Raw genomic sequence first — 14,426 nt, 5'->3', positions numbered from 1 at the left:
TTTACCATTGGCGAATTGTTTCTTAAAACTTCAGTGAAAATGCGCAGCAAAAAAATTCGGCGCACAGAATTTTTTTTGTTGCACGTCAAATTGGGCGCAGTCGCGTAAAATATTTGCAGTTGTGGCAAAAAAGGGCGCAGTTGCGTAATAAACGCGGGTGACAAAAAATATACGTGGGCAATAAAATAGGCGTGGGCGACAAAAATCGTGCAACAAATGCATTTCGCGAATTTTTCGCCGTTTCACACATTTTTTTGCCGTTTCGCGAATTTTATGGCGAAATGGGACAGATTCGCTCATCATTAGTTGCAAAATTAACCTGAGCTTATTAGCCTTAGCCTAATTTTGTACCATAAATGTTTGTGGGATCTGTTTCATTTCAAGTATGGATTACCACTTCACGCACTAGGTCTGGGGCATGCACACATCAACCGCACATTTCTTCTGGTGAGCTTTAACTATGGGGCTGATTTATTAATGCTTGAGCCTTCCGAGCATTAATAAATCAGCCCCTAAGATACACACTTTATTTATAACCGTGATACCTTGATCATACAATATACATGTTCAACTATAAGATTTTCAAGCTGTTCATAAATACATTTCTGGCTTAAAGACTCCTAACACCAGCAAAGATGTATGTATGTATGTATAACTTTATTTATAAAGCGCCACAAGGATACGCAGCGCTGTACAATCTTACAGAATACAAAATTACACACAGGGAGGACAAGTGATATAAAAAATAAATACAATAAACATATATATGTATATAAGTGCCATGTGGTATGAGATACAGATAATTAACTTAAACTTAATTGTATACACAGCTTTATAAAATAAAAATGTCATAGATATTCAGAAACATCTTTTTTTCTGATCACAAAGCATCTTTTATCATTTCATGAGGTGTTTCAAGCACCAAATCTTGTGCACTTTAAGGCACTGATTTAAACAGCATTCTTTTCTGAAAATGACTGTGACACACTATGTTTGATTTCCCATTTTCTAAAAATGCATCTTCATCAAAATGCAACAATAGTTAGAGGGTCCAAGAATTTAATTTGAATTGTATAATTCATTGCCTCTGAAACATTACTTGATAAATTTGTCTATTCTGGTGTAGAAGATTGAAATAGTTACTCACGTAAGAAGAATAGCATAGTGATAAATTATTTCTTTTGTACTCCATCAACTATACCATCTGGCTTGTGTTACTAAAATACATGCCATTCTTCCCACCCACCCTCAAAATATTAATAATTCTCACATTTACATTCGTCAAATGTAAATTCATTATTTTGTTATACTGTATCATCTGTTCAGATAGTTCATGCTTGAAATTAGGAAGCACAAGGTACTAAATGATAGCATTTCATGCATCTATATTGCGGATTCAGATGTGATGCATTGTGCATTCACTTTGTTAATGGTGGAAATTTTTTTCCCATGAATATATTTGTGCAGCATATTAAATGTTACCATACATTCAAATTCTCTGTAAATTAGGGGGAAAGTATATTCCGATATCTGATGAATGTTCAATGGCTTTCTTATGCAATACTGGTAGGTTAACCTGTCCACTGGGCGTTAATTTGGATTGAGGAAAAAACAATTGTTGATAAAGTTCATCACTTTTTTAAAAGCACCCCCAGATAAATATATATATGTGTGTGTTTGGTAAAGTCAATGGGAGCTAATTCCAATACATTAGTCAGTTGTAGTGATGAGTGAAATTTTTGGCAGGCATGGATTTGCGGCAAATTTCCAGGTTTCGCCATTGGTGGATTGTTTTGCAAAATGGTGCAAAAAAAAAGTTGCGCATGTCAAAAAAAGTTGTGGTCCCACCATGTGGCTGCAGGGAAGTCAAAATAGGCCCGGTTGTGGCAAAATGGGTGTGGCCGCAGCAAAAAATCGTTTTTAGCGTTTTTTCAAGTTTCACAAGTTTTCTGGCAAAGCTAAATAGGACAGATTCACTCATCACTAGTCAGTTGGCTTCTTCTTCAAGTTTTTCTTCTCACTACAAATGCATTGAGGTTAATGGGTGTTTTTTTGCAGCCAAATTTTTTGTAGCAGTTTTGCAAAATAATTTTTAATGGCGAAACACAGAATTTTGCTGGCTAAATGTTATTCCCACTGCAGTGCACAATTAGTCAGTTCTCTCTGGAAAGTGGCAATATCCTGTATGAAACCTGTATGAATGTTTTGTACAATTTATTATCCTCTGTCAGCAATTATAGAGACACTACTTATGTAAACTTCAAGATCATTAATAAACAAGTGAAACAGCAAAGGAATAATGATAGACACGTGTAATTCTTTACTAAAAAGTCTGGTTTAATTAAGAAAATGATCTATTTCCCACCACTCTTTAGTTATATATTCTTTTGTCAGTTGTGATGAACTTTTCGCAAGGCATGGATTCTCTGCAAAATTCTGCATTTACTATTTTTTTACAAAATCAAGACAAATTTTTGCCATGAAAATTTTTGTTGAGCAAAAAAAATTACACACAATAAAACTCTGAATGCATTTTCAGTTAATTAAGAAATACAAACCCAATGACTTCAGTGTATTTTGTGAGGAAAAAAAAGAATGCCACAAAAAAGCCCATTGATTTGAGTGCTTTTTGTGTGGAAAACAAAACACCCAATGGCTTTAATGTGTTTTGAAATTTTTTTTGCTGTATTGTGAATTTTTCCCCCATTTTTACAATTTTTTGGCAAACCAAAATGAAACAAATTTGCTTATCACTATAACCTAGTACCTAATGTACTCAGTAACCTTTCTGTGATACTGTATCAAATGCATTAGCAAAATCTAGTAGCTCACATCCACTGCCCCACCAGAGTCTAGGTTTCTGAAATTAGACTAATAAATATGATCTATTGAGTATAATTATTGAGTGATCTAATGATTGTAAAACCATGCTGGCAGAAATTCAAAGTATTGTGATTTAAATTGTATCCTAGTGTCTTGTTCTTTATTACCCCCTTCAAAAGCTTTCCTACCACTCATGTAAAACTAACAGGCCTATAGTTTTCAGCATGAGAATGTAATCCCTTTTTGAATGATAGCAATTCAACAATCGATGTGCACCATGACAGATATAAAAAAAATTGATAAAGTGGATGAGCTCTTGCAGTATACTGGTATGAAAGCCTTCAGGTCCTGGACCTACTTACTTTCACATGTTGTAGCCTCCTGAACTTACTCCTGAGTCAACCAGTAGCGATGGGCAAAATAATTTGGCAGGCATGGATTTGCGGTGAATTACCGTGTTTCGCCATTGGTGGAGTATTTCGCAAAACTGGTGACCAAATTCACTGTGTTAAAAATTGCTGTGCGACAAAAAACTGTGGCCCTTTAAAAAAAATTGTTGCGTGCATAAAAAAATTGTTGTGCGGGGAAAAAATTCAATTTTTTGATGGACATGTCATCTTTTTTGACACGCTAGTCAAAAAGATATCTCGCGAGCGCATGCCAATTTTTTTTTTGCTGCACAACATTTTCACAGTTTCGAGGATTTTTTGCTGTTTTGCAAATCTCTTTAAAGATTTGCAAAGTTTTTGATTCATGAATTTTTTGGCTAAGTGAAATGGGACAGATTCGCTCATCACTAATCAATAGTTACAATATAAGCATGGGGTCTGTTAAAATTAAAACCTTTATAACCAGTTTCTTGGTTGTTCATGATGTCCTTTGAAGCTCCTTTTATGTTTTTCATATAAGAGAAGCTGCAAGGGTGGGTGCAAGCAATAGAAACTTATAGCAGTATTCATTAACTACTTGTACAGGATTACTCTCAGTGCTTAGTTTGTATGGCAGTTTGCTTGCTGCAATTTACATATTTTACCATATTGCAAAAGGGGCTGTTGAGGAGAAAGCTTAAAGCACACAATATACGATTGATCAATGCACATATCCTTTTTCAAACAGGTTTTTTTTTAGCTGTAAATAGAACTGTTTAATATTTATTTACACTGACATAAAAGAGGTAATTTTGCATAGTGATTAGTGTTGTTTTTCACTCATGTTATTTCGTTTTTTTTAGTGGGAAGAAGAAATTCTTTGATGCCAGAGAGTATGAAACCTATTTCAGTTCATTATAGAGAAGAAGAGGGTAAGTTTATAAACTTATAAACAAATCTTCACTTCACACAAATAATCACTATTTGTAGCACTGGGTGCCAGCTGTAAACCCCACTGCAAAAAGTAAACAACCATAGGAATTAATACTCCAGCAGCAATATAAATAGGTGAAAAAAGTGATTATCGTGCACCCAGATTGTAGTTCTATGCTTATTAAGTAAACACTCCTCAATTAATATTCTCAGAAGAAGTAGGTTTCACTGTGAGAAAAGGGCTGCTAGAAGTTCACATAGAAATTGGGATTTTCACTTCATTGCCAGTCTGCTGATTGTAGATAAGTAAATCATCTGCGTTTTGAATTACAAATCAATTATGTTTAACCAGAGACCATGCATTTCTGTCTTTGCATTGGTATGAATTAATATAAAATATTTTCTCACTTTAATCTAACATCACAAATTTGAATCAATCATTTAAATTTCAGTAACATTTTGAATTCTAGTAACATGATTTGTTAACTGTATTTGTGACTTTGGATAAATCACTTTGTTTGATGGCATCTGATCAAAAAGAATATACCCAAAGATTTTACTTCATCAAAATCTTTGAAACTGAAAACACTTAAAAGGCTGTGAAAATTGTATTACATTTACATATTTTTTAATGCCTGCACATCTAGCAATGGTGCTCAAATACCAATATGTATATGCATAAAGCCTATTTGTTCTTAGATTTCAATTAACTAATTAAATGTATAGGCAATATAACAGATTGTTCTTTAAGAGAAAAGTCTTCCATAGCAACAGAATTTCACACATTTTGCATTAAGCTCCTACCCTACAATATATACAGAAGCAAACTGTGAAGAATTAAATGATATTGCAACTTCCATACATGTTCCCATTCACAGATATTAAGCATTCCTATTTTTTAATCTGGTGGATTAGGGCTAATGCTAAATCAAAGTCAACAGTTGGATAATTACATTTGCAATGTAGATAAAATGTTTATTTTTATTGACAGAGGTCTAGCTTATTCATACTAAATCCTCATGACAGGCTGTACAACTAATAATTGTACATATACTGCTACATATAAGCTACAATAGTTTGTATATAAGGAGAAAGACCAAGCTCCTGCCCAGAAATTATTTGTGGGGCATGTCAGGATACAAGTATTCCAGATGTATTCTGCAGTTTAAACAGCAAACTGTTTTACTGTTATATTTCATGCTTTAATTATTAGAAAAGTTTTACTGAGGGATCTAAATTTAAGTCGGGTACATTGGACTAACAGTTTTAGAAGATGGGTGACTTTATTCTGCTACAGATGCCTGTTAGCTCTGTGTAGCCTCTTTGCAGCCTCTAGTTAGGTCTAGTGATGAGCGAATCTGTCGCAAAAACAACAGGTAAATTCGCAAATTGGCAAAAAATTTGCGAAATAGTTGTTGTGCAACTTTTTTGTAGTGTGTGATTTTTACACAACCACGCCGGCGCCCAATTTGCCGTGACCGCACCTATTTTGACGCGGCCTCAACTTTTTTTCTGCTGAATTTTTGCTGACGTTTCGGAAAACGATTCTCCAATGGTGAAATTCGGAAATTTGCTGTGAATCCATGCCTGGAGAAAATATTCGTTCATCACTAGTCAGGTCACTAAATATCCTTGCCTCTACAGTTATGTTATTACATCTATAAGGTTGGATCATCATTTACTTCAAGTGCTCTCCAAAGTTATTAAAGGCCTTTTCCCCACTCAGTCAGTGGTCTGAAAGGTTATTTTTGTTATCAGTTTGATTTTTAGGAAATGATCCAATCGGCTGATCAAACTGATAGGTTAGTTTCATACATATTAATATGTATTATAGTCTTTCATTATCCAAGAACAGTCAAAATAAATTTCACCCAGGCTCATCTTATACTCCCTGATGTACAGCAGTCTGAAATAGTTTAAATTCTATGACTCCGAATGAGGAATATTTATCAGAAAGAGCAAACTGGGCTGCCGAGTGGAGGATTGCTTAAAAAAAGACCATACTAAACTGATTATTCTGTATATCAAGGGCACAAAGACCTGGTGTACTAGTGCTTTGTTTTGTACACTGCAAAATTCTAGTATGATACTGGGGCCTAATACCTGTGTTATGTTAGGCCCCAAATGGGTCAAAGGTTTTATTTGGCTATGTTTGGTAAAATAAACTGACATTGTCAAATACCAACGTAAGTGACAATTTTAATTGAAGTAAAATATCTTTATTTTTTGTTAAAAGAGAGCATTTTGCTTTTTAACTGCTTACTGTAGTAGAACATAAAATTTAAAATCTGTGAATCTGCTACAAATCACAAATCTTATTATCTGTGGAACTTCAAGTTTGAATAAAGATTGTAGGTTTTTAAAAGCCAGTGATCCACATTATTCTAACTCAGAACTCCTAGGGAATGAATAGCAAGTTCTCAGATTCACTCATGGGACCTGATCTTTGTCAGGAGTCAGTAGAAACAGCATGCATGCTCAATTTACATGGACATGCCTGCTGTTCGCCACCTAACTGTAACCCCCAACCTCTTTGAACTATGCTGCACACACGTGTGCTTAAGCTCTCCAGTGCCCTGAGCCAATGATCTGCCTGTCTACAAGAGACATTGCTTTACTAAATAAAAAACAAAAAAATACACTAAATTACTACACACACATTACTATAGTTTATTTTGAAAATTGTTTAGTTCTTGCCCACAGCAAATACTCTAACACACAGAGACACCTATGTCAAGTGCACATTCATAGAAACACAAATATAAAAATTGATATACACTTTTTTAGTGGGTATATTCTGTTCTAAATTTCAATTTGATTTTTCGATCAGGGTGGCTTGTGTGTCAAACCTCTAACCAGCCTGCATTTTTGTGATTTACATCTTTAGCCTTTATTTTACATTTTTAGTTCTGTAATTCATTGGAGACAAAGGGTGGCTTTCTGCTAATTTTTTTTCCTATAAAATGCATTGGACTCAATGTGCATTTTCTTTCTTTTTTATGCATCAAAATCAATGGGCACACACTATATTTTGAAAAACACACACTATATTTTGAAAAATGTGTTTTTTTTTAATTTTGTCAATATTTCGAAGTTTTTAGGCTTCATTTGCAAACTGAAACACAGCACACAAAGTGCAAAAAATAGGCAGCCAGCCTTTTTTTTTTTTTTTTTTGCACTTTGCATGCTGCATTTCCGTGTGTCCAAATAGCTATAGGTCCCTGTGGGCTGTGCTCAAATGGAACGCTGTCTACATTAGGCAGCACTCCATTCAAGAGAGCTGGGAAGGAGGAGGCACACAGGTATCCTTCCCTATCGACCCCGCTTGTGCTTCTTTTTGAGGACTCACAGCCTTATATTTACTTTTACAGCCTATATCCCATCTGATTTAAATGGGTGATATGTGGTAATTATACTGCTATAATTATTTTAGCAGTACCCCTGTGTTACAAATGTATTACTGGGACATATTAATTTTTCATACAAGAACTTAAAGATGCAGGTCATGAGCCTATGATTAAGTGCAACATAAAACCACACACTTAAGGGAGTGTGTGCCTTATAGAATAAACTACTGTTGCTTTTACTTTATTTGTCTATGTAGGATTACATGAGTTTCTTAACCAGTTTGTTTCTAGTTCATTGCCCTTTGCTGAAAGAGCTTTCAGCAGACTCCTTATCATGCATTTAAGAGCCTCACAAACTTTCATGAAATGTTTCAATCTTCTATTGGCAAGAGGAAATCTATGTGGATACCAGAACCTTTTTTTTTTTTTCAAGAATGGCATTAAAGGTGTTCAATACTACATATGTTAAACCCATTGCTAGACCTATGCATATTCATATCAGCATCAGGTTAACTGTAAATTATAATCTAGCTGAAATCTAGTTTTGCTCTCCAGCTTTCCACTTAAATTCTTATTTTAAAGTGGAAAAGGTACCATTCATGGGCCTTATTGACAAATGCCCCTGCCACAAGAACTGGGGCACTAAAGGGTTTTTAGGGATTTATAACCCTAAAAATCTTGATACAAATAATTAGTGAGTGCTTACTGTGGAAAATAAATTAACTGATATTGATCTTTACTGTTATTATTATATAAGGTGCACAGAACAAAGAATTAGTAAAAGCACAACTAATGGCTTTGTGTTTAGACAACTTTAATTTATTTTGACTTATGAATCTCATTATATGGAGTAAAGCAATTCATTTCTGCTTTTTGATTTTTTTCATAGACTCCTTTCTTATTTTGAAAACCTCAGGTTGAATTACTGCTGTTATTTTTTGTAGTTCAAACAACATAAAAAGGCATGTGTTTTTATAAGTGTAATAGTCACATATATACAGTTTGGTGTAGCCTTCAGGCATTTATTATTTTCTTCCTTTGTAACACCGATATACAAAGCTGTACCTATATCCCCCTGTGTCTTTCTAAAAATGTTATCTGTAAAGCAATCATCAATACAGTTAGTTTTAACAAGTAATGTGTAGGTTAGTTGAAAGTCAAACCATAGTAAGATTTGTATATTTATGCAGTGTGGCCCTCTGAAACCCCATTTATTCTAATTCTAATCCCTTTTACTTGCAACTGGATTCCCCTTTCACTTTTCTTTCTAAAGATATATCATCTTGATCTTACAAGCTTGACTGTAAAGATCCATAATCTCAGTTCTTGAGACGTCAGTGCTATAAATAGACAGTATCCTGTGGGTCTTGTATATACAATTCCTTTAAAAATGTATATGCATTTTTAGACAAATCTGAGAATTTCATTGAAATGCATATGGCATTCTCAACCTGTGCCTGTGTGGAAGAAAACATTTTTATATTTATACCAGAAGTGGAAAATGCTAGAAAAAATGCTCCCCCTCCTATAAGAACTTGCTTCCTCTCAGAACTGTGTAACCTTAGCTACTAGCAGCTAGAGCTGCATCAGGGAAGCTACTGAGACCAAACTAAAATGGCAGCTGCTATTAAACAAATGGAGAAAGCTTCTAGGGCTGTTTACACAGGTATGACAAAGCTTTCTGCTAATAAATATAGTGTTCTAGGTGGCACTATTGTGACTAATCTATTGACAGTAAAATGTCAAAATGTCTTTCCTTCTCCTTTAAAAACTCTAATTTTTGTAGTGTTTGGGGCCCTCCATTTCACAGAACTAAAATTCGAGTTTTTTAAGTGCCAAAAGACTTGAATTGAGACAAAATAAACAAACAAACTCATCCATTGATAAATTACCCCCTAAGCTACAACATTTCATAGCATAATGTAATCATTGGTCAAATATTTGTCCACATCTTGTATCCAATAATAAGCAATCATATATTGTTTTCAGACATCAGACATTTTGAAGTTAACCCGTTAGTTTCTTACATTTTTTGGCAAAGCGAAACAGGACAGACTCGCTCATCACTACCCACAGGATTTTGCATAGCTATTATGAATGTTATAGAAATAGAAACACTGAAGTTGTTTGCAACACATCAAGTAGAAATGACACATAGGGGCACATTTACTAATCCACGAAGGTCCGAAAAGCGTCCGAATTTTTCTCATTCGGATTCGGATTCGTGGATTAGTAAATCAGCCCCATAGTAATGTATTGCCAAGTACCTACCAATTTTTTTTTCTTCAGACTTGCAAACTAAGCAAACTGTATTGGTTAACTAGGAGAGATCAAATGCTTAATGAAAGTCTCTTCCACCTCAATGAGTCCTACCAATCACCTTCAACAGATGAAAACCTTTTCAAAAGAAGTATATCTAACCTTATATAATTCCTCATTTCACATATGATAACCATTTATCAAGCATGATTTTGCAGTCTCATGCCTTTTAGCAAGTCCCAAAGTTGAACAACTATTCTACCCATATGGATTTCTTTTCAGTGTTTCCATAAATCATCCATGCCATTCTCTATACATGCCTTTGGTCAATCTCATCAAGGTCATCACAGGATCTAGGGGAACCAAATTATAAAAAGCCTGCTCTAATAATCTGGTACTAACTTTGTTAAAGTGAAAGACTCAAGCATTATTAAAATTAATTCTGTTAAACATGTAGCTATCATTTAGCAACAGGGTTTCACAGCCAGGCAGTCTGATTGTATTTACAATACTTGCAACACAATGCTCTTCATTAGTATTTCCTGTAATAGTATGAAGTAAAGACTGTCTGCCAACCCAAAGGGATTTGGCTATGTAGTAATCCATAAACAAAAGTCCTTGTGATCTCACACGAAGGGTAAGGTTGGTAACATTTATTCTTTATCATATGCATATATCCCACTGTGCATAGAATGAGCAAAGCCATTCATCTTCCAACTTGCAACAAAATGCAGCAGTGTCTGTATCTCCTGAAGCACTAATTGTAGTGTTTTTAATGACCTCCTCTTTCATTGCCTCCTTTTTTTTATTTCCGTGAATATACTTTTTCTTTAAAGGGGACATTCAACTTATTTTTTAGAAAGTAAAATATAAACAAGCAACTCTTCATTTTTTGTTTTTTATACATTGTGTGGGGTTTTTTTTTGCATTATTAGCATTCCTATTATGACTATTTTCAACCTGCAACTGTAACCTCAGTTACCAAAAGCTCATTGGCATATGGCATACAAGGAATTTCATTCTTCTGGGTGCTCTTAGACAAAATAAGTATTTGTATTCTGCGGTGTTTAATCTTCTTCCCTTTAGGATTACAGCCAGACTCCTAGCAGGTCTGGATAGGGCATGGGGTGGTATGTAGATCACCAAGTCCCCCTGGAGCTCTGTGCAGCATGTCTTCCTCTGGTGACTGCTCAAATTGGAAGCCAGTAATATACTTTTAAGAACCAATAGTTTGTTTTTCCCTCTGATACCTTGATAGATTAATATCATTTCTTTATAGCTTTATAGAGTCTTCAACTTTTTTTTTCGCAAGACTTTCTAAGTTTTATACTGTACCTAGCCTGCTATAAGCTAAAATTGTTTATCCTATGATTGTTATATAAATTAAGTTTCTGTAAATTAGTCAGTTGAATGTGAACCACAATGCAAACAATTTGTAACATCTGTATCTGTCAGAATTAACATGCAATGTTTTGTATCCTACAGAGTTGCAAATGAAGGTGTTAGTTCTGGTGACTAAAGATCAATAATCATTTTGAAATATTTTTTTGAAAAGTTTGTAATGTTATAAAAGATCACAGAACAAACCCAATGCAAATATCTAATAATCATCTAAATTTCAATTTATGCAGTGAATTGCTAAAAGCACTTTTCTACAAAATTGTTTTTAAACCATTTTCCCTTGTAAATATTGCCTTTGAATACTTGCCGGAATCTACATATGCCTCTCATTTCCAAAGTGTTTCTTTGCCCTCTGGCAATTACAGTAAAACATCTGTGACTTCGGAATCTGGCATTGCCAGCAACATGGCAGGCTTTTGCATTTTATAGATAAAAATATTGGTCAAATGCCCATTATAGATTACAGTTATAACAAACGATTAGTACATATCCTAAAAAAAAAGACAGTTCTTGATTTTCTGCACAGATATGTTTCCAGTTATTGGCAAAGTGAGTAAAAAAATAAGTATAGAACACTTTTAAATATATGCAAATCATGTATTTGGAAGCAGATGCAGGGAATTATTTATCAATTTGCCAGGTTGTATTGCAGTATGAGTTACTGGCATCCAGTACATGTCAGCCAACACTAGGCAATTTATCAAGTAGTGTAGTAATATTATAATGGTCCAGACTGAAACCAGCCTTATTCAATATAATATTACCACCAGCATGGAGGAGGCAGTACAGCAGACTCATCTGATTTATTAAAAAAAAACTAGAAATAGCAGATTGCTCTACTGTCACATTTTCTAAACAACAAGTGTTCCAACAGTGAAATGTATTGCTTATCTCATATTAATTACATCCATTCTTCAAGTTGCACTACTCCATTTCCCCCTTAATAATAAAGAGAAAACTGTGCATGTGCAAAACATTAAAAGATCAAGGGTTGTTGTTAATTCAATATATATCAATGCATGTGCAAATACAACAACTCTTACAAAAGCAAATCTTACAGCAATGGTGATCCAAATTACATTACCCTTGGTCCCGAGCATTCTGGAAAACTGATCCTATACCTGTATATAAATCATATAACAGTGGCTCATATATAAGAAGGAAGGGGGTGGGGTGTGGCATTTTATGCTTGTTTTTTTTATTGCTTTTCCCTTTCACAACTGGAAGATCTTTCTTTTGTTGTTTAAGTTTAGAATTTAGTAGTTGTATAAAAAATCTCTAAAACCAAGAAAATGAAAATGTTGATAAATGGGCCTCTGTTATCAATTAAAAAAACATGTGGAATAAGTACAAATGGAATATTCTCAATATATTTTAGGCACAAAGAAATATGACGTTTATAAATATATTTATTAAAAACACAATGTTTTACTTATAAAGCAAAACATAACAAATAAATTACATTTCACAAATATCATATACATTATATGTGTTGATTGTATTTTTAATAACACAGTTACAGATTTAGTCAATGAATTAATTACAAAATGAAAAATAAATAAATACATAAATAAATAAATCATTAAGAAACCAACAGAGAAAATGCTAACAGCAATGGCCACTGTGGAAGAAATGTAAAAAAAAAATAGAGAAGAATATTTTTTTAAGAATGTTGTACAGTATAAGCTTCTTAATTAGGCAAATAATACATTGAGGATTTTAATAATACAAGTATGAGTTTTATTATTAATAAAAAATCTTGGATCTTGGTTTTTTTCAGATAACTTTTTTTATTGTTTGGATCTCAATACTTTAAATATACTAAAAAAAAATTAAAAAATTAAATAAACCTAATAGGAATGTTTTGCCAATAACATGGATTTCTGCAGCTTAAAATTGACTCTATGGGAGATGTCCCATAAGTCGGGGCTTACTAGATAACAGGTTTCTGGCTAAGGAATTCCAATTCAGAGTTGTACCAACAATATTATCAACTATACCACAAAAATAAATCATTGATCCATCAATACTTCATTTTAACGACAAATAAAAAAAAATTCTCTAGAATCACTTTTTGGACCAAACGTGTATTCAATTTTTCAGATATTTTGTTAATTTACGCAACTTTTTCGTACTTTGTGCCAATTTGCGTGACAAAATCGTATTTGTTGCAATGAGTATGAAAATTTCATAATTCATTCAAGCTTCCATATAGTGACTTTCCTTTAGCCAGATTGGAGCTGCAGAGTGCTATTGAGGCTTCCAAAAACATGCACTGAAGGTTCAAAGTCAGAAAGAGTTTTGCTCCATTCACAATCGTGGAGATATGATAATTTCATGATTTTCGGATCTTAAGTACGAAATCTTCATATTCAAATGAACTGAACCTTTGTGACTTTTTCAGATTTGTACATTAATAAATCGGCCCCTTTGTGGTGCAAATACATTAATTCTACATGCATACGTTTTCTTCACAAAATATTTAATTCAACAGAAACAAGATAGTACACGGGACAATAGTAGCTGCCGATATTAGTCCCTTGGACTGATTCGCCAAATGAGTAGATCTTATGGTGTATGGGGACCTTTAGATATGCATGCACATCATACATATACCTTTATGCAAGATATTAGCATTAAAATGTTTACTTTCTCATATCAAAACATTTATAGTGATAGCAATTTTAGAAGTGGTACAGAAAATTTCATGATACAGGTATGGGACCTGTTGTCCAGAATACTCAGGCCCTGGGGTTTTCCAGACAAAGGGTCTTGCTGTAATTTGGAGCCCCATACCTTAAATCTACTTAAAATAAATAAAAAATTAAAGTAACCTAATTGGACTGTTTTGCCTCCAATAAGGATTAATTATACCTTAGTTGGGATGTTCAAGTTACTGTTTTATTACTACAATTTGCTTAAATATGCTTTATGGAAAATGACCTTCCCCTAATTTGGAGCTTTCTAGATAATGAGTTTCTTGATAAGGGATCCTATACCTGTACTTTGATTAGCTACAGTGAAATATTTGGCCAGTTTAATTTTAACATACTTTTTGTTGTGACTATACTTTTTCTTACGTATTACAAAACAGAATCTAAAATGGGATATCACTGTTTAATCAGAAAGGGAAGACAGAAAATCAATTCATTCTCACCTCATTAATTGAAACACTCATTGTTGCAAGCATTTTGCATGGGAAGGGGCAATTGGGAAACACAAGATTCAACACTAGTGATGAGTGAATCTGTCCCATTTCACAAAACTGCTGAAAATTTCACAAAACGCGTGACTT

General features: G+C 33.8%; 1 protein-coding gene across 1 annotated transcript in view; it reads left to right on the top strand.

Moving 5' to 3' along the window:
- The window catches only part of naaladl2 (N-acetylated alpha-linked acidic dipeptidase-like 2), a 322,123-nt gene that overhangs the window by 57,632 nt on the left and 250,065 nt on the right, over positions 1-14,426 (top strand). The window contains exon 2 of the mRNA XM_031902480.1: positions 4,055-4,123. Within this exon, the coding sequence (XP_031758340.1) occupies positions 4,055-4,123 (69 nt within the window). The remainder of the gene's footprint in view (positions 1-4,054; positions 4,124-14,426) is intronic.

The sequence above is a fragment of the Xenopus tropicalis genome, chromosome 5 (genome assembly GCF_000004195.4).
Source record: "Xenopus tropicalis strain Nigerian chromosome 5, UCB_Xtro_10.0, whole genome shotgun sequence".
In the NCBI taxonomy this organism is placed as follows: domain Eukaryota; kingdom Metazoa; phylum Chordata; class Amphibia; order Anura; family Pipidae; genus Xenopus; species Xenopus tropicalis.
This window is presented reverse-complemented; position numbering and strand designations above follow the sequence as displayed.